At 42.6% G+C, this 20,005-nt stretch overlaps 1 protein-coding gene across 1 annotated transcript; it reads left to right on the top strand.

The window, feature by feature from the left end:
- The first annotated feature begins 103 nt into the window (after positions 1-103).
- On the top strand, positions 104-15,478 carry si:dkey-250d21.1 (uncharacterized). The gene is made up of 11 exons (XM_050038695.1): positions 104-693; positions 4,349-4,469; positions 6,498-6,605; positions 6,709-6,745; positions 6,915-8,716; positions 8,827-8,857; positions 9,166-10,931; positions 11,060-11,108; positions 11,266-13,064; positions 13,172-13,208; positions 13,350-15,478. Exons 1-11 carry the CDS (start codon positions 599-601, stop codon positions 14,879-14,881), a joined length of 7,377 nt encoding a protein of 2,458 aa, XP_049894652.1. The 5' UTR covers positions 104-598; the 3' UTR covers positions 14,882-15,478.
- The last annotated feature ends 4,527 nt before the right edge of the window (positions 15,479-20,005 follow it).

Genomic DNA, 20,005 nt, shown 5'->3' on the forward strand with positions numbered 1-20,005 from the left:
AGTGGTATGTGTATTGCTGTTTGTTTACTGCTTTAAATTTTAATCTGTTGGTGTAACAAAAGAATGTCCTAAATTGGGGTCAATAAAGTACTATATCCATCTGTTTCGTCACACTGACACAATAATTAATTGTCAGATATGCTAACAAGTACATTAGTTGATGCCTGGATGGTGCATATCACTAAATTTTAAAAGGAATTAGCACAAACCAGTCGACACAGGGCGGTTACAATGAATCAGGAAGTGATTTATCTTGACAATGAAACTCTTTGGCCGGAGCCGACGGTGCCATCCTGGCCTCTGCTGGTCAACGTGTTGCACTGCACGGTCCAGTTCCTGGTTGATGGGATAACACGCTTTCGGCGACTCTTGGCTCACCACGCAACATCAACTTTTAAAAGCATGGAATTAGTGGGTTCTTAGTTCACCAAAGAGACGTTAAGCGAGAACAACACTGAAACCCAACTGTGTCGGTTGCAGATTTCGCCCGAGGCATGACTCTGTAGACTCTCCTGCAGGTTTGCTCACAGTAGGCTTGCCAGCTTGCAACCGCCAGCTAAGCTAGCTAACTTGCTAGCTAGCATCATTGCAGTCCAAAATGACTGACTGCTGCGCCGCAGCGAACTGTGATTACCAGCAAGGGGGATCCGAAAACTCCCCTCCACTCTTCAGCTTCCCTTTGGACCCGGAGCGGTAAGAGTTGTGCTTATTTCATTGAGATGTGGGTGTAAAAAAAACGAGCCAGCGAGCATGCAGAATGAATGTGTTAGCTATCCACTGTTAGCACTGGCGTTAGCTTAACATCATGTTGGCTAACAGTGACACAACTCTGTCGAAAATGGCGCAGACTAACGTTACTCTTGAAAGAAAAGTCCGTGTGAAACAGACTCCGCTCACTCATTCAGCCTCGGAGACCGACACTGACTCATGATATTAGCTGGAGTCCGTTTGTCTTTGTGTTCAGGTGTGTCTCAAACCGACAGAAACCATAGTTTAAAACTTTTTGTGCTGTAATTTAAATCGCCATCGGTATACACGACACCTACCGTCTCCACAGTGCGGTAACATTAGTAGGAAAACTGATGTTAGCTTAGCAAAATAAAAACACCTCCTATTTATAGAGCTGACTTTGCGTTATTGTTGCTTTTGCATACAAAATTGCGTTTATACAGTGGAGTCAGTTTGCAGCACAGCGTACTGTGGATATCAATAGAAACTAATATAAACGTAGTTTTAACAGGTGATGTCCCTATGAATAAATAGCAGTCTAGCGCCCCCTTTATCAGACCTCCTCACTGGCTCTGTTCACTCTTAGATTCCGGTGCTATTGTGCAACCATAGGAGTGCTGTGTTGCATAAAAATCTATGCAACACAAGTAATTTAAGGACTGTGATTGATTGACAGCTGCAGTTGAGCTGGCTGCATCACAGCTCACGAAATGCAAACCTCCCAGCCAAGACTTATAGATCACCAAAATATTTCACGTCCAGTCCCTGCAATGATTTTTTTCTCTTCCCCTCCTTTTGCACCCTGTGCTCGTTTATAATCTGTCACCAGCCTGATATTGTGTTAAATTTAGAGAGGTAAATCTCATTTGCTGGTGGGCAAATCCATCCAGCCTCATTCTGTGCATGCATCAATAAAATCAGCTGAGAGGGAGAGGAGGAATTTGTGTTATGAGAGCAAAGAGCTTGTGAAGTGGTGAAGGCTTTTTAGCAATATGTCACAACTTGGTACCTGTTTTATTAGCGCCAGCACTGAGGCAGGGTTTTGTTACAGATGCAGCTAATTAAAGCAGAATTGTATAAATCAAATCCATGTTATTGTTGCAGATATGACCTCTTTAACATGTGTGATGTGGTCACGGTCAGGGCTGCACAGTTAATTGAAATATTATCAGAATTGTAATATGGCCAAATGCAATATTCAAACTGCAGGAGGTGCAATTTTTTAATGTGTCACAGTTACCATAATAGATTAATTGAGATGAACAGATGATTGTGGTGCTGCAGAGATGAATGAATGCATGAATTCCCAATTTAATATTTAACTAATAAACAACAATCCCCAATCTATCTACCACCTTGTTAATAAATAAGTAATAAACCCAGTTTATTTACGGTCCAAGTACCACCCAGTGTTACAAAACAATATGCAGTCCCCTGACACAACCTTTCCTTATCTATATATCTGCCACAAATATCTTTTTTGTATAGTTTTTTTTAATTGGTTTATGTATGTGCTTTGTTTCAACTCATCACGCAGCTCGTTCCACAAGCCAACCCCATACAGGCCCCGGCCTTCAAATGATATTCCAGATGTAAGCAGGGTTGGAAATTAACTTTTTGTCCACCTGCCACTGTGTCTGGTGGATTCCAAACTTTACCAGCCACTCAATAGATTACAATAGATTAATTTCCAACCCTGGGTGTAAGGAAACGTGCTTGTTTGATACAGACTCTAGCAAGAATCACACCACCATCATCATTTTTATAATTGTTTAATTAAAAGATAAATAAATGAAATTACGGGCGGCACGGTGGTGTGGTGGTTAGCACTGTCGCCTCACAGCAAGAGGGTTGCCGGTTCGATCCCGGGTGTGGGAGCCCTTCTGTGTGGAGTTTGCATGTTCTCCCCGTGTCAGCATGGGTTCTCTCCGGGCACTCCGGCTTCCTCCCACAGTCCAAAGACATGCAGATTGGGGACTAGGTTAATTGTTAACTCTAAATTGTCCGTAGGTGTGACTGTGAGTGTGAATGGTTGTTTGTCTCTATGTGTCGGCCCTGCGATGGTCTGGCGACCTGTCCAGGGTGTACCCTGCCTCTCGCCCGATGTCAGCTGGGATAGGCTCCAGCCCCCCCGCGACCCTCAAGAGGATGAAGCGGTTAGAAGATGAATGAATGAATGAAAATGAAATTACCATTCCCCAGAAAAATGCAAGGCAATTGCAGTATCTGTAAAATAATCAAAGTACGATATATATTTTTTTCTTTTTCATATCGTGCAGCCCTAATGCATGTGCAGTAAACATCAGAAGCATCTCTCACAAACACAGTTGTCTATAAATGTTGTTAGGCTAAAAATGTATTTGAACTAGTATCTCCACATAGCAATTTGCACATTTAGTAAAGCGAGTTCATGAGTTAACAGAACTCCCTCTGCACAGCCAGTCTCAAGGATCAGGTGTCGGTTGGCCGCAGGAACATCTCGTGAACATAAACCACCGCGCACCGAACTGAATTGCTGTGATTTTATTAAGAGCGAGCAAAGTGTTTCACCCATGGCTTCTTCAAGCTTGCTCAACAGGATCACATGAGCACTCACAGGAGTGCTAATGGGTCACATGACTTATTTCACTTTTCTTTTTCAATATTTTTTCTTTTACAGTCTTCAAAAATATTCAAACAAAATTCATAAAGAGTACAAGAGTTATTACGTAGATGACTGAGACAAAGATTTTATAAAGAAACATAGACTGCAGGTCCGATACAGTAGTTTGGACCAATGCAGTAATATAATGTATGCAGTAGGGCTGCAAAGATTAGTCGACTAATCGATGACTAATCGACTATTAAAATAATCGTTGACTATTTTAGTAGTCGACTAATCGGTTTGAGTCGTTTTCCATAGAAAAGTACTGTAAAAGTACCCCAAATACTCTTATTGCAGCTTCTTACGTTCAAATATTGGCAGCTTTACACACTCTCCCATGACGATGAACTAAAATCCTTTGGCGTGAGTACGAAACAAGACATTAGATGACATCATTTTGGGGTTTGTGAGAGACACACCAACATTTTGACACATTTTTCGATAAAATGATTAGTCGACTAATCGAAGAAATAATCGACATATTAGTCGACAATGAAAATAATCGTTAGTTGCAGCCCTAGTATGCAGACAAATGTAATAACAAAAAAAAAAAGTTTTTCGCTCACTAAGCATGTTGAACTCTCTGAAATAAGATGAAATGTCATTGAATGAATATTGTAGCTGTTTTTTTCTGTTGAAGTTCTTGGTCCTTCAGTATTTTATAACCTTACAAGCCGTAGCTCAAGCAGTCCTATCAGTTGTTTATAGGGTACAGTTCAGACCTGCTGCTATGGTGACATTTTAGTAATGCAAAGATTCGCCATGCTCACCCATGTTAGGCTGTTACATCACAATGAACAGTGTCTTAATTAAAGCAACCTTTGAGAGCTCATATCTGTTCGTCAGGTCATTATTTAGCACATTTAGAACACAGAACATTCGTGTGCAAGTTTTTTGGCTAATGCTTGGTTTAATTATTGAGTCTATGGCTGTGACCCCAACAACAACTTATGCCTTATCCTGCTGTTTTTTCAGATGCAAACAATGGCTGAACAACTGTCACCGCCAAGATTTGGCATCAGAACCTCCTGAACAGTTGCATAAGCTGTACAGACTTTGTGCAAAGCACTTTGAGCCCTCTGTGATCTGTCGTCAGGTAAGAATCATATCTGTTGCCCATAACCTTTTTGTAAATGTTTTCAGTAATAATAATAATTATAATTGTAATTTTGACCTATTTTTTTTGTTATTAGAACCAGACTAGTGCTGTTCTAAGTAAGCAAATACCGCAGGCTAGTAACACTTAATATGCTTTTTCACAACTGTATGTAAACCTGGATTACCTGTTTGTTAGGTACACCTAAACAGTCTAGTGCATTTTAAAGCAACAGTAATGATTCCTGTCTTTGAAGCTTACAGTGTCAAAAACCATAGGTGTTAAGAATATTAGAAACTCATTTGTGCATTCGATTAGTGTAATGCAGTGGCGTCACATGTAACTCGGTGCCTCCAGGGTCAGGCACCTGAATACATCAGTGACCTCCTCCATCCATGTATTATCAGTAGGTCCCGTAAGTCTACTGACAATGATCTACTGGCTGTCCCCTGCTCAAGACTCAAAACAAAAGGTGCTCGTGCCTTTGAAGAAGTGGCTCCAACACTATGGAGCTCTCGTCCATTAGGTTTACGGTCTGCGGCCTCTTTAGTAACTTAAAAAACAACTGAAGACCGATCTTTTCAAAATGGCCTTTGTCCCACCCTAAATTTTCTCGTGCTTGTTCCCTGGTATGTTTCTGCCCGAGGCCTCAGTAGCCTCGTTGTTTTACTTTCTTTTTGTTGCTTTGTTTTATTTGTTATATTGCCTTTCTTTTTATTGATTATTATTGTTTGATTGCTTGATTGTATTTTGTGAGGCACTTTGTGAATTTCATATGTGTGAAAGGTGCTATATCAAATTAATTGTATTATCATTATTATTAGTAGTAGTAGTAACACAAGTTGGTGGTTTTTAGTGCTATATTACTAATGTGATTGGGTTTTAAAAATTTTACAAACTTCCTTTTTTAAACGGCTACTGAAACCCTTTGGTTTATCAGACAGTTTGTCAGTGCAAAAATGGGGGTCATTGAAAGTCTTTTTTATTTTATAGCTGCACAAATCATCAGAGTTAGTAAAGGTTTTGTTATTCAACATTTGTGTACTCAGTGCTGCTATATATTTAGTTAGATTTCTTAAGCTCCATATCATATTGTGTTGACTAGTCAGTGGGGAATTCCCTGCTTCATATAAGCCCCATTTCCACCAAACACTTTAGATATGGTACCTTTGGAGCCAAAAGTAACCCTTCACTGCAAACAGATGGAAGTCTGCACCTTGTTTATCGTCCACGGAACGAGGTTGCATGCCGACATTTTCAGAACAAAATAAAACAGGCTGCAGTGAGAGTCTCTCTCGATGGGGTATTTAAAAATAGCAGGTTTGTTCATTTCGTCTTTCTAAGGCAAGCTCGGGAGTTTAGTGTTGCCGGAGTCCGCAGGAACAGCGGTCTGCAATTTTTTTCCCCCTCCAAATGAGTATTGGGATATATGCCATCCTGGTCGAAATTAATATATAAATGTTTTAAGATCAACTCATTGCTAAAAGTTTATGTTATAAAAAGCTAAAGCAATGGTCATAGTTGTCACAGTGAAATTGAAGGTGTGTTGATGGATTCATGTCGTCAATTCATGCGTTGAGTAACATTACAAGTTAATGTTCCACCTTAAAAAGCCGGCAGTTGGCCCAGTGAATTAAGTTATTTTTACTCCGACTCCAGCTGCTGCGAGACACAGCAAAACATCCTTTCAATCTATAGTTACAGTCTACTGATAAAACTCTCACAGTTCAAAACCAGCCACAACTCAGCCCTGAGCAGAGTGATCGTCCTCTATTGACCAATCAACAGACTGCAGTGTTCACAGCTCCACCTTTTAGTACCAGATCTGTGTGCTAGGTACCCCAACAGAGGGGGGACCAAAAATGGGGATGGTACGGAACGTTTCATTGATACCATCCACAACTTTTCACAGTGGAAATGGAAAAAATGCGTACTGAACTGTACCACACCGTACTGCTTGGTGGAAACGGGGCTATAGAATATTGAGGATTAGGATAAAAGTGGGATCCTCTGCTTATTGTTTTTCAGAGCGCTTCCAGTTGTGTCTTAAGGGAAGATGCTGTTCCAACAATATTTGACTCAACAATGCCTGTGAATAATCAATCAATCTGCAACAGGAAACGAGCTAGAGATCCTGTAAGTGTTATATTCAATCTTTAATATTTGTCTTCTGAACATTTTCTATGACACATTAAGACACTAGAATGCAAACCTTGAATTATCCTTTCCATTTACCTAGTCTGAAGAGGACCCCACGTCTGTGAAGAAAACAAAAGGTACAGTAACTAGTTCACTTCATTCTTGGAAAATTGTCTCATTTAAGCCCCTTGAGGTTTAGTCTGTGAGACTGTAGTAGCCACTGCTGTAAATTTTTATCCATTGATTGAATTAGCAGCTATTAAAATGATCTCAGGCTTTTACTCAGGTTTTTCTCTTTCTCATCAGAAAACACAGCAACAACAGAAGTGACTGAGGAGAGGACAGAAGTATCTGGCGAGAACAGTGCAGCACCTGAACTGCAAAAAGAGAACCAAACCCAAGAGGATGTAGCCAACTCTAAAGCAAAAGAAACTCTGAAAGTCTATTTCAAGGAAATCCTGGCACTGACTGGATTCAGCATAAACGGTGCAAACATCAACACTGATGAGCCCATCGGAGGCGCGAGGGGACAGCAGGCTCTCAATCGTATCTGTGTGGAGAAAATTGACAAGAAAGAAATCCTCCAGTTTAGCGAAGACCTCATGCGTGAGGAGATCCAAAACAGCCTCAGACTGGCGCGATTCTTCTCCATTCTGCTTCAGGATGTGACAAGTATAGAGGGAAAGGAGCAGATCCCAGTTTTCATCAGGTCTGTCACAGTAGACGGGTTCCCACAGAAGCACCTCATTGGGTTCTTGCCATGCGACATGGATGCAGAGAATCTGTTTTACATGCTTCTCTCAGAGCTGCGAAACAAGTGGGGGCTGAGGATGGAGCACTGCAGAGGACTGACGTATCTGGTTACAGGAAGCATGTGTCAGAAAATGCGAGACCTTACCTCCAGGATTCTGCAGGAGTTCCCACAAGTAGTCCTGTCACCAAGTGACCCATATGCCTTCAATATATGGATTATTCGCTGCATGCCTGTGCCCTCCATTCAGAATGTTGCCAACACTGTAGAGGAGGTGGCCTCGTTACTCAGGAGAACACCAGAGCTGTGGAAAAGATTGGAGGGAAAGATCCAGATGACATATGGGCATGTAAAAGGGGAAGTGGACAGGATCAAAGCAGCAGTCGGCGAGAATTGGGAATATGGCACTGATGCCTTCCAGACCATGTTGGACATTCTGGAGCCATTCCTGAACTGCATCAATGAGATGATTTCAAAGGTAGATGAAGATACTGCTGAACAGATGGCCAAGCTCAAGCCAGTATTGAAGAATTTCAACTTCATCATCACACTTGTTGTTCTGAAGAACACCCTCTGTTGTGTGAGCATACTCAACTCGAGTCTCAGGGGAATAATTAGCATCAGCAGTACGTTGCAGTACACAATTTCCAATGCCTTAAAGCTGGTAAGCAAATACCAACAGGAGCTCGCAATATTCCACAGGAAATGGTTTTCAGATGCAGTTGGCAGAGCAAAGAAGTTGGGAGTGGAGGTCACTAAACCAGAGATGGACCAAGGAGACACAAATGAAACACCACTGGAGGACTTTTACAGAGAAACTCTGAGCCGGCCTATCTTGCAGTATCTTGTCGCAGAGGTGAAGAGAGTGTTCAGCACAGAGATGGTAAGGATTCTCCGATGGCTTTCGTTAGTGCCATCTTACATGGCTGACCACAATTTCAGCATTCGCAGGGACAAAGTAGCAGACGCCAACTTGAACAACCTTGCCAGGCCTGACACGTTCTACGAAGAGCTTGGTTGTTGGGAAGTGAAGTGGAGGCATGCGAGCAAGCGCAGAATCCTACCTACCACAGTGTTTGCCACGCTCAAGATTCCAGATATTGGGTTTTACCCAAATGTGCAGAGCCTGCTGCGGGTGTTGGGTACTGTTCCGTGTGTAAATGCAGAAGCAGATGTGTATGGTCAGTACCATATGGTACTTGAGCGGTGCCACTCATACCTGAGAGCCACGCCAGAGGACCAAAGAAAATGCAGCATGGCATATGTCTACGTGAACCAAGATGTGCACTTCAATGTGGAACAAATGGTGGAGTCATATACCCAGAAGCATCCAGACATCTTGCAACTGCTTCAAACGGTTAGTAGATTCTCATTAGCAGAGCAATGTTGAAATTTCATTGCCCTCTTTTGTGATAAAACAACTGTTCTTGCTGAAATTACATTAAACTATGTGAATGTTTATTTCAGGATGATGACACAAAGGAGAAGCCTCCGCAAGGTGAGATGGCTTTGAAATTATTCATTTACCATTTCAGCATGCCACATTTTTGGTTAATGGCACAGCTATTCTATCACATAATATGCCAATTTAAGGAAATGTTGTTCTGGAAATAGAGCTGTAGACAAATATATGGGTAGTACACACAATAATGGCTACATTTAAAAAGATGTTTTGGGATTAAATTAGTTCAGTTGAAGTAACTGGGGCAAAATGAAAATTTTTGTTTAACTACAATCTTGAATATGCACATTTGCTGATTTACTAATGCCTTTGATTTTCAAGACCACTCTCACCTCTCATTTCAGTGGCATCCCATGGGAACCATGCTGAAAAGGACACTGAAGAAGAGTTACAGTACATAAACCTAGAGATGGATGCTGAAAGGCTTGTGGAGATGAAGTGTGCGGAGACTGATAGAGAAGCTCTTAAATCTGCTCTGCAGGCTGCAGTGACGGCTGCATACAGCACTCAAAGCAGGCAAAACAGTGACGCTCTTGCTCACGAAGGAGAGGTCGAGTATGTGACCAAGTCTGAAATGAAAGAAGTTCTCACTGTGTGCGAGAATGCTGTCAGGGAGGGAATCCTCATGGAAGTGGGGACTTCATTCTTTTCCTTGTTCATCGACCGTGTTGTGAAGTTGGGGGAGAAAGACTATCTTCCCCTCTTCCTGAGGTTTGTGGACAGTTTTGATGTCATGCGATTGGAGTTGATGGGTTTTCTTGAGGCAGATCTTGACTGTGATGCCATGGTACAGCGTCTCCATGAAATAGTAACAGTTGAGTGGAGTCTTGATTTAAATAACTGCAGAGGTCAAGCATACCTCGGCTCTGGTGATGTTTCCTACAAGCTGAAAGCCTTTGCCTGCAAAGTCCAGGAGACTCATCCTCTCGCTATAAGCACACACTGCTCTTCCTACTCTTTCAACACATGGTGGTCAAAATCCATCCCAGTGCCTGCTGTTAAGAGAGCCCTGGATACATTTGAAGAAGTGTTGATGTTTTTTGGCAGCAGCGCTACTCTACAAAAACAGCTAGACCATGTGATAGCTTTTGGTCTTAGAGAGAGCTATGAAAAGGTTCAAGAGTTACAGGGGAAGTTCTGTGCCCTTTGGCAAGAGAAGCACGATTCTTATGAGGTGTTTGTGCAGATGCTGGAACCCCTGGTTGAATGTCTGGAGAAGATCAAAAATAACCCACAGAGATGGAAAGCCTTTGTGTCTGACCAAGCTGGGGGACTCCTCCGCAAGGTAATGGAGTTTGATTTCATCATCGCTATGGTGGTCTTGAAGAATGCGTCCTCTTTCACCAGAGAGCTAAGCGCGGGTCTCCAGAAGGACCACTTCAGTGCCGCATCCCAACTTTGCCAAATCAGTGGTATTGTGGCCACTCTGAACCGAGTGAAAACAAACATGAAGGTGTTTCACCAGAACTGGTTCGATGAGGCCTGTGCAATGGCACAGAGTCTAAGAGTGCAGATTGAAGTGCCTGAGAATTCTTTGCCAAGAGACGGCATGATTAAGCCAGTGGGTTTTTACAAAGATGGCTTGAGTGTGCCCCTAGTTGATAACCTCATCAATGCTGTGAAGGATCATTTTTCAGAGGACCACAAAGAAGCTCTGAACTTCCTCTCCCTAGTTCCATGCTCAGTCACAGTGAGTTACATGTTTGAGAGCTTGAAGTCAAAGCCTCCCCTCTACAGCAGTGACCTTCCTGATGCCGACAACTTCTTCACAGAGCTGTGCTGTTGGAGAGTAACGTGGAAGACCAAAGTTGCATCTGTGACCATCCCAGGCTCAATATTTCAGACGTTGCGCCTGCCACTCATGCAGTACTTCGGTAACATCAATGCACTGCTGAGGATTATGTCCGTGCTACCCAGCACAGCACTGGAGGACTGTGGTGTCATAATGCGCCACAAGAAGTTCCAAGAGTACCTGAGAAATACAAATCCCAAAGACAGGTCCCCGTGCTTGGCTTTGCTGCAGGTGAGCACAGACTTCAGCAGAGACCTGGACCGCATGGTGACCCAGTGTTTGAAGGTTACTCCGCAAGCCTTGGAGGGTATATGTCTGGTATGTGGTTGTATTCTTTCATAAAAAATGTCTGTGTTATATTTCTGGTTTATTCTTATTTTATTCCCTGTATGTTATTATCAATATGAATGCCTGACTAATTTTCATTTTCTTGGCTATATTTGCAGGACAAGGAATCCAAAAGTTTTGTCAGAAACTCTGAGAATAATATGGAAGGTATGTTGGATGTTTTTTTGTTTTATATGATTTACTAACAACTGAAAAGAAAACAAGAGTTACTAATGCCCATACGAAGTTATTGAAAGTAGCTTTTGCCTTGATTTAAATGATTGTCTTAACCAGTGTTGTGTGATTTGTTTTTCTCTATATTTAGTTGATTGTGTCAAAGAGGAACCTGAAGAGCTTAAAAATCAACAATCTCCTGTCAAGATTGAGGACCAAGAAATGAAACCAGCAGACGAGAATGGGCACTCAGGTGACAATCGTCAGAGTTTGGCGACAGTATTCAAACTGGCCGCACTACTGGGAAAAAAGAATGGCAGTCTCTCTGATCTCTCAGAAGAGGACAGAGAGCTTTTCATCCAGGAGCTTAGCATTTGCCACTGGTTTGGAAATGAGAGCAAAAGCACACCTTCTATAGGTGATGATGAAATGGTGAACCTTCTGATAAATGGAATCCGAGATGTCATTCTCAAGGAAATCCAGGAGTCACCGTTCTTCTCACTTATCACAGACAAACCTGTAAAAATTGCTGACAAGACCCACCTGCCTGTTTTTGTCAGGTATGTTGGAGAATCTGCCCCAAAGGTAGAGCTCATGGGTTTCTTACCATTTGATGAAAACTGTCACGTTGAGACACAAGCCACTAGACTTGCGAAGATTCTCACTGAAGACTGGGGCTTACCAATGTCTCAGTGTCGTGGACAAGCATTCATGCACTTGGGCTCAGGTTATCAAAGCCTGAAGAAAATGTCTCTGGATTTCCTCAAGAGTTATCCGCTCGCTGTTGTAACACCCAGTGAGTCTTGCGGCCTTGCCCATTGGCTGGCAGGAAGTGTGCCTTGCCCCTCAGTAGCAAAAATGTTGGACATCACAGAAGACCTGCTGCTGTTCTTTGACGAATCTCCTTGTCTGGAGGGACAGCTAGCGCAGGCTGTTGATGGGCTTTTGAATATGCCAAGAGAGGCCCTGGAGGAAATACCAGAAACCTGTTGCTCAAGGTGGAAAAAGAGAGAGGACTTCTTTGACATACTCGCTGACACATTAGAGGGCATCCTCAGCTGCCTGGATGCTGTTAGCTCTAGTGCAACAGGTGCCAAGTCAATGCATGCACAAGTTCTCTCCACCGCTCTGAGAAATATGGATTTCATTGTCACCCTAGTGATTTTGAAGAACGCTTGTGCTCCTCTTCGTAACTGTAGCACTGTATTCCGCTGTGGAAATCCTGCTGATATTCTCTGTGAAGTGGAAAAAATTCCCTCGATCATAGAGACTCTTAACAAAATGTTAGAAAACGTGAGCACCCTGCACTCCACTTGGTTCGAGCAGGCATTCCAGCTAGCAACCAAGGTAGCTCCTGAGCAAGTGTGCTTCTCAGAGGAGGCCAACAGCTATGAATCACCTGAGATATATTACAGAGAAAACCTTAGTGTTCCTCTCCTCAGAAGTCTCACCGATGAAATGAAGTACTGCTTCTCAGACAGCCACTTGAAGGCCCTGTCGGTCCTGTCGTTACTGCCCTCCTGCAATCCACAGCCCATTCTGTCAGAGTCCACAGACAAGCCATTCAGCCTCTACCTTACAGATCTTTCTGAACCCGAAGCAGCCGAGCAGGAAATCAATGCATGGTCTGCTGTCTGGAGAGAGAAATACCAGGATGCTGCTCCTCCATCATCCATCGCTGAAACACTTGTCCATCCTGAGTCAAAGAGCCACCCAACTGTTACCTCACTGCTTAGGCTTGTAGCTGTCCTGCCTAGTGTCAGTATGGAGTGGGACCTGATGAAGACCACTCTGAATGCAATGAGGGATCTGTTGAAACACACTGTATGCAAAGGCAGCAGAAAGGATCATGTGGTGCTCCTCTTTCACTGCACAACACTACAGAGACTGCCAGAGGTCATTGAGAAGTGTATGGAGATTGATCCAGAGAGCAGACCATGTCTTTCCCAGGTACATTTAAAATAGTTTTAAGATAGATATTTGATTATTTGTCCTGTTGTATCCAAATATTATAGGATTTTTACAGCCATTCTAATCTGCACCACATATTTTTTTAGGTGATGGGAACTTTGCAAAGACTAAAGTTGGACAGTGGTAAGTCCATTCGTGGCAACTTGATTTATAAAAGCATCACTGTGTCTTTGATTCAAACAATGAGATGACAAAAATAACCATTTTGCTAGCGGGTGAATTTGTATGTGTGCAATCAACATGTATTTTTACTTTTGAAATCAGGTGTGGAGGTAAAACCGGCGGCACCAGCAGAATCGCACTCCTCCAGTGTAGCAGAGAAGCCTGCTGATGGAGAAGTAAAACCTGCAGAAAGTAAAGTGACAGCAGAGGTAGCTCAAGGACCAAGAAAAGCAGTGTCTTTCTACGAGCCACAGCTGCGTGAACAAATCCTCAAGGAACTCTGGGACTCTCAGTTCTTTACAATTATAACTGAGCAAGCTGTTGAAATTGACGGTGAGATCTACATCCCGTTGTGCATCAGGTACTTAAACAAAGAGGACATCCAGTGTGAGGAAACGCTGGCCTTCATCCCATTCGGTGATGACCCAGTTGCCCTTGCAGAAGCTATTCAGACTGCCCTGTCTGAGAAATGGGGGCTGAACATGGAGTACTGTAGAGGGCAGGCCATGCTGAGTGTTGGTGAAGTAGGAGCTCAGATGAGGGCTGTAAGTTTAGCTATAGCTACGACATACCCCCATGCTGTAAGAACTGTCAGCTCTGCTTTGTCTCTTAATGTTTGGCTGGCTAAATCTTCTCCCGTTGAAGAAGCAGCTGATGGAGCAGTTCTCGTAGGTAAAATATTACATTGGCTCACAGAGGATGCAGAACGCCAGAACAAACTGGAAGACATGATCATTCACGTATTCCAGCAGGATGAAGGAAAGGGCAACGAGCTGAGAGACAAGCTCATCAAAAACTGGGAGAAGAGTCATGACATGCATGAGGTGATGGCAGAGATTTTGGAAGCTGTCATGCTCTGTTTGAATGAGTTGAAAGGGGAGGGAAGCACTCCGAACCAGCAGCAAGCATCACAGTTCTTCAATGCGATCAGAAACTTTGAGTTTATCCTATCAACAGTGGTGCAGAAGAACATCTTGAGTGTAACTAAAAAGCTAAGTCAGTCTCTTCAGGGCAAACCCTTAGATATGTTACTCGCTGTGAATAATTTGCCTGATGTGAAAGCATCCCTCAGTAAACTGAAGAGCGATATTGACACGCATCACAAGGCCTGGTTTGAGGAAGCCACCACGCTGGCTTCTAAACTCGATGTAACAATGTTGCATTCAGTGCTTCTCGAGCCATTGAGTGAGTTTTACAAAGAATCGGTAAGCATGAAAGCTGTAGAGCACTCAATAGCAGAAATTGATGACCTCTTCACAGAAAAGGTACTGGATACCTTGAGGTGTCTGGAGATTGTGCCTTACGCAATGTCCAAAGTAGAAACCAGCATTCTTAGTGGTCTTGTTTTCCGCCTGTATAAGGAGGACTTGCCAGATCAGGTCTCTCTTCACTCTGAGATGAGGTTGTGGAAGGAGAGATGGTTGGATCCCCTGGCAGGCTATCTCCCAACTACTGTGCTTGATACGCTCAAGACGTCACAGATAAGAAGTTTTGGTAACATTGAAACTCTCCTCAGACTCCAGGTCATCTTGCCGTTTTCAAGGAGGGAGAGCAACTTCAGGCAGGGAAAAAGAAGCTTACAGGAGTTCATACAGCAGGAAAAGCGATCCCTCACTGAGCTACATCCTCTTTAAGAGTTGCAGGTCTTCCTTCACGGCTAGCAGATTTGAGCATTGCGTTTGAGATGTCACCACCACCATACTTAGGAACTAACGTGTCTCAACCCCAATTGAGGTCCCAAGTTCTGAACTCAATATTTCTGTGTACATTATTGATCTAAATTCTTTGAGATTTCCTTTTGTTGTTATCCTGCAAACCAAGCCCTATGTTATGTTTTGGGTTTTTTTTTATTATTCTGTAGTTTGTACAGTTGTACTGCCCAATGGGACCAATGTCTTGGCAAAAAAAAGCAATGCTTGTGTGCCTTGATGCGAAACGAATAATTCACCCCATGTATCATGATAATTCAGATGTTGAAAAATGTCCCATTGGCGTTGACTGACATCTGTATCGCTGTCATGAATTCATTATAAATGATTAAATTGCACCCTTACCTTTCCTGGGCACAAATAGAAATGGTTAGTTCCATCATGTCTTCTGATGATTTCTCATGTTTCCTGTCTCTCTGCAGGAATGAATTTGCTGTAAACGTATCTTTTGAAAGAATGTTTCCTTAATAGGAAAACCTTCATATATATTTGTCAAAAAAGTAATAAAACGCTCCAAAAAGATGTTTGGCTTTTGTGTTTGGCTTTTTTTCCCCCAAGCTAGATGTGCAATAGGCTTTCATGTGTTGTCAAGTCTAGTCCTGTCTATGAGTGAACACAAGATGGCGCAGTGGGGCTGTGATTTGTCTTAGGAGGAAATAATTGAATCAGGTCAGAAGTGCCACTCTAAATAGGTGAATGTGCAGTAGCTGGTATTTTTAAAGCAAAATGTGATTTGAGAAAGTTGAATCATGATACCTGCAGCAATGTTTTACAATAATTAAGTCCAACTGGGCAGAAGGAAGGACAGCATACTAGTGGAATTCTTGCTTTCTGCAAATAACCTACATGTTTTTCTTTTTTTCTTTTTTTTTTTAAAGAAAAAGCTAAAGGAAGTTTAATTTTATGTGGAATTTCAGTCGTGTTCAAGGTTGCCACTGTTAATGATTGCTGGCTGAAAATGGGCACTTCACCCTCAAGTTCCGGTCACAATACATTGAATAAAAAAAAAATTCTTGCGTGTTTCACTTCACTGATCAACAAGGATGTGGCTTTACAGGGAGGGTTGTTGAGGTCATACGACCGCTACATTATCTCAAGACACCTGGTAAATATTTATTTTACAATTACCTTTTATCTTCAAATAAAGTCTAAAGTCTGTGCAATGCTGGGTATGTGAGGTGGACAGGTTTGACTAGTATTGCTCAGTAATGCAAATCGTGGCTTTCGGGCTCCATTGTTACCATTGTGATTTGGTTAATATGTAATTTCGTAGAACAAATGTATTCTGTGGGTTTGCTGTGGCATGGAGTCTGGCCTTCCTGTCAATTATTTGCTGTGAATTCCAATCTGGTGTACAAGTCTTTTTAAGAGGAATTTCAATAACAGCTACTGTACTGACAGTTAGAAAAGCAAGGTATTGTAGCTGCGTTTGTGTTACAGCTTTATTTAAGCCCTAAGTAATTACTCTTTTGTACTTGTGGCCAATGGCAATGCTCCACCAAATGCTAAACTGAGTTTAAAGCTGACAAACACCTGTAATAAATGGGATTATTAAAAACCTATTTCAATCTATCCAGGTTCATTCTAGTTTTCTGCAGTAGCTTTCTTCTGCTGACAGTAAATGGGTGCTGTTAACTGACTCAATACCCCAGGGCTTATTTTAGTCACTTAAAGACATGATCCCCAGGACTAAACTGAAGTATTTTTCCTGTTTTCTCCTACTTGTTTCGTGAAAACAAAGACTGCTGCTGTTAAAACCCTTCCACATACAGTACATAGACTTTGTTTGTTGACATGAAGCCACCTTATCTTTAACACTGATAACCCCACTGAGTGCACTTTTTGAAGAAACATGTATTCTTCCTGTAAGCCGGAACAGCAGATGCCTCCCTGACAAAGCCCCGATTGTCGGTGCTCAGCTCAGTGTGAAAGGAGCATCTCCGTGTCCCCCCGCTCAGCTGCTGAGCAAACGGATCTGTGTTGTTCACAGGCCTCAGCGTAGCCATGTGCAGCACAGGAGCACACCAGCATTGTCTCGTAATAACCCCTTCTCTACACTCGCGGCCAAGAGCTATATACCTCCAACAAGCTGTGTTTTATTTATTTACACTTTCGACGAAGAGGTGGGCTTTGTTACAGTTTAAATCTCAGGTGCAGCCGGTGTGTTTGAGCATGAAGAACACATCCTCCATCTTAAAGCAAAACAAGGTATTGCCATAATTGACCCGTGCACCAGGCTTCCTGCTGGAAGTCAAGGTTCTGCACTGATGTAAGACCCGTGGCACTCTGTAATCATGTCCATACACAGCCAGGATTTAACTATACTCTGGAGGGGAAGACACAGGGCTTAAGTGGATTTTATTTCAAGGTTCCCTTTCAGGGAAAATTGGCAGCACAAGCCAGAATTCAGATCCTCCTAGTATTACGAGCAAAACTTTTGGTTTGAATTATTCAGATGTCAACTTGTTGATTGTACGCTTAAAGAGCACTTCATTTTTACTTGCCATTGTAAAGCTTAAGGATTGTATGTAAAATGTGACGGATTGTCTACAGCGAGTGTGTTTAACCAATACTGAGGTGTGTAAGAGATTATCTGATCGTGACGCAGTTACAATTTATTTTATGATTGCTGACAAGGTTTACTTGATTGCAAAAAAATCCTCAGCACCCTTTTTGGACTGGTGCAAAAGCATCTATTGATTTGGTCCTGTAATACTTTAACAGAGCAACGGGCACACGGCTTGGAATTTCAAATGCTTTTGTAATCCCTAAAGAAGGAAGCTTTAATCATTTATAAGGATGCTCTGGTGCTCTCACGCCTCCACCAACCACAATCTAAAGGGCCAAATTCATAAGAACCAGATGTATCTGCACAATTTATCTATTGTACTGTTTAGAGGCCTGCAGCCGGGCTGGTGCCTGTCCTTTTCGATTCCTCCATCGCTCTTCGGCTTTATGTTTACCGAGAGGTGCGGGCGGAGAGCACCCCAGACTCTGGTGAAGTCATCACCCCACCCACATGGTTCACCTCAACCCCCTCTGCCCTCAACACCTTTTGCTCTTCTTCGGTAACACCTCTTCAGACGCAGCGATATGGCTTCATATAGTGTAATAAAATACACCTCAAGATATAATTCACACGTGTTAATTTTGTAGTGATGTATTGGCTCCATTTTAATTCACGTCTTGGACCAGATGAAGAGACAGTCTGCAGTGATGATGTCATGAGACGAGTCATGCAGCTGCTCCGTAGACAGTAAATAATAAAACTAATCCCCAAGATATTTTAGTGGATTATAGACAGACGCATCTTTCAAATATAACATCATTTACTGGATGACAAGACTTCTCCATTAATACAGTCGCTAACTATGTGTCAGTGAAACAAATCCAAATCATGTCACCTGATGACATCATTAGATATTGCCTGGTATCAGAATTGTTAAGTCATTACACTCTGTTTCCATCGTCAGTCTAATCTAACCGATTTCCGTGGGGGAGGGAGATTCAGTTTTCCCCATCTGCCTGAACGTAAAGTCATTTTATGTCCACACTTTTGCGTAGCCATGCCCACATACCTGTTTTTCTGGGGTTTTAAGAGCAGAGTGAAATAAAACAAACTATGTCGTGGGCAGTATTGAGAAGACATGCAGTCTATGTATCAATTTAGAACAGCCAAGAGAGCAGCCATGGACGGACTATAAGACAATTGGTCTGTAGGCACTGACATGCAGAAGGCCCCACCACCTCTCCGACACAGGAGCAAGACACGTACTTTGTGGTAGTTTAAAGTATTGTTGCTGTTGTTTAGTGTCTCTTTGAAGTTCTTCTGTCTCTCTTTGTGGTCATTTTGAGTCTCTTCGTAGTTGTTTTGTCTCTGTGGCCGTTTCTAGTCTCTTTGGAGTGGCCTTGTGTCACTTTGTAGAGATTTTAAGTCTGTAGCTTCTTTGAGTGTCTTTTAGTCATGTGTCTCTAAGTAGTCATCCCGCATCTCTTTGTTGTTGTTTGTGTCTCCTTGCAGCTGTTTTGCATCTCTTTGTGGTCATTTTAAATCTCTTCCAGGTCAGTATGTTTCTTCCGAATGATTTTTGCAGGTGTAGGCCAGAAGGACTTGCCTGTTAGTCCCGTTCAGTGACCCTTAGTGTCTATCTTGTCTGTAGCGCTCCTTATTGGTGTATTGCCCCTCATTGGTTGCCAGATGAATCAGTCTCTGGACTGGGCGGATTCAAAGGTCTGTACCCAGGCAACGTCAATTAATGTCTTGATCTAAATTCTGACTTAGGTGTCAGTAGTTAAAACGGGTTAAAATGACTTAATCACTGGAGTAAACAGATGTAAAAATCAATCTGTTTTAGGGTGGATTTTCCCTTTAAACTTCATTTCCATGCAGCGAATGGACTCATTTAACTCAGATTTACGATAATCTGTTGATATGACAGGACTGCAATGTGATTAATTATTTACTGGAATCCACTCCTCTCTTGGCTGGTTAACCCATAACGCAGGCAACTTTTACACCCCCAGCAGCTCAAACCAGAACAGCCATGGTGATCTGTTTTTCGGGAATGATCCTCCAGCGCTGGTTTGGTAAACTCCTGGGCTTCATGAACACACAGCTCATGGTGACGGCTCCTGTAGGGACCACATGACGTGTTCAAAGGTGCCACCCATCTGTCACTTGAAAGGCCTCTGTCCTCAAAGCACAGTAGAGACAGAGGTTATAAACAAATGGTATACAAAAGACGTGGGTCCAGTCAGACGGATTGGACGGAGCTTGTTGTTTCTGGTGCGATCCCCACTGTGAGCACAGGAGGGACACCAGAGGGTGATTGGATTTTCACGTGGCCGATCCGAAGCTGACACCGTCCCTCTGCGGGCCTCATTTGATAGATTTTACCCTTTAGGAGTTCTGCTGAGAATCCATAATGTTCTTGTTATTTGTCAATAATCAGCTGGCAGCAGAGCCCTGCACTGTCTGGTTGGAGATAAGAGCCTAAATGAAAGCTAACCGTTCCGGACATGGTTCACTGATTGTTTCCATTTGAAACT

This window comes from Epinephelus moara, chromosome 3, assembly GCF_006386435.1.
Source record: "Epinephelus moara isolate mb chromosome 3, YSFRI_EMoa_1.0, whole genome shotgun sequence".
In the NCBI taxonomy this organism is placed as follows: Eukaryota; Metazoa; Chordata; class Actinopteri; order Perciformes; family Serranidae; genus Epinephelus; species Epinephelus moara.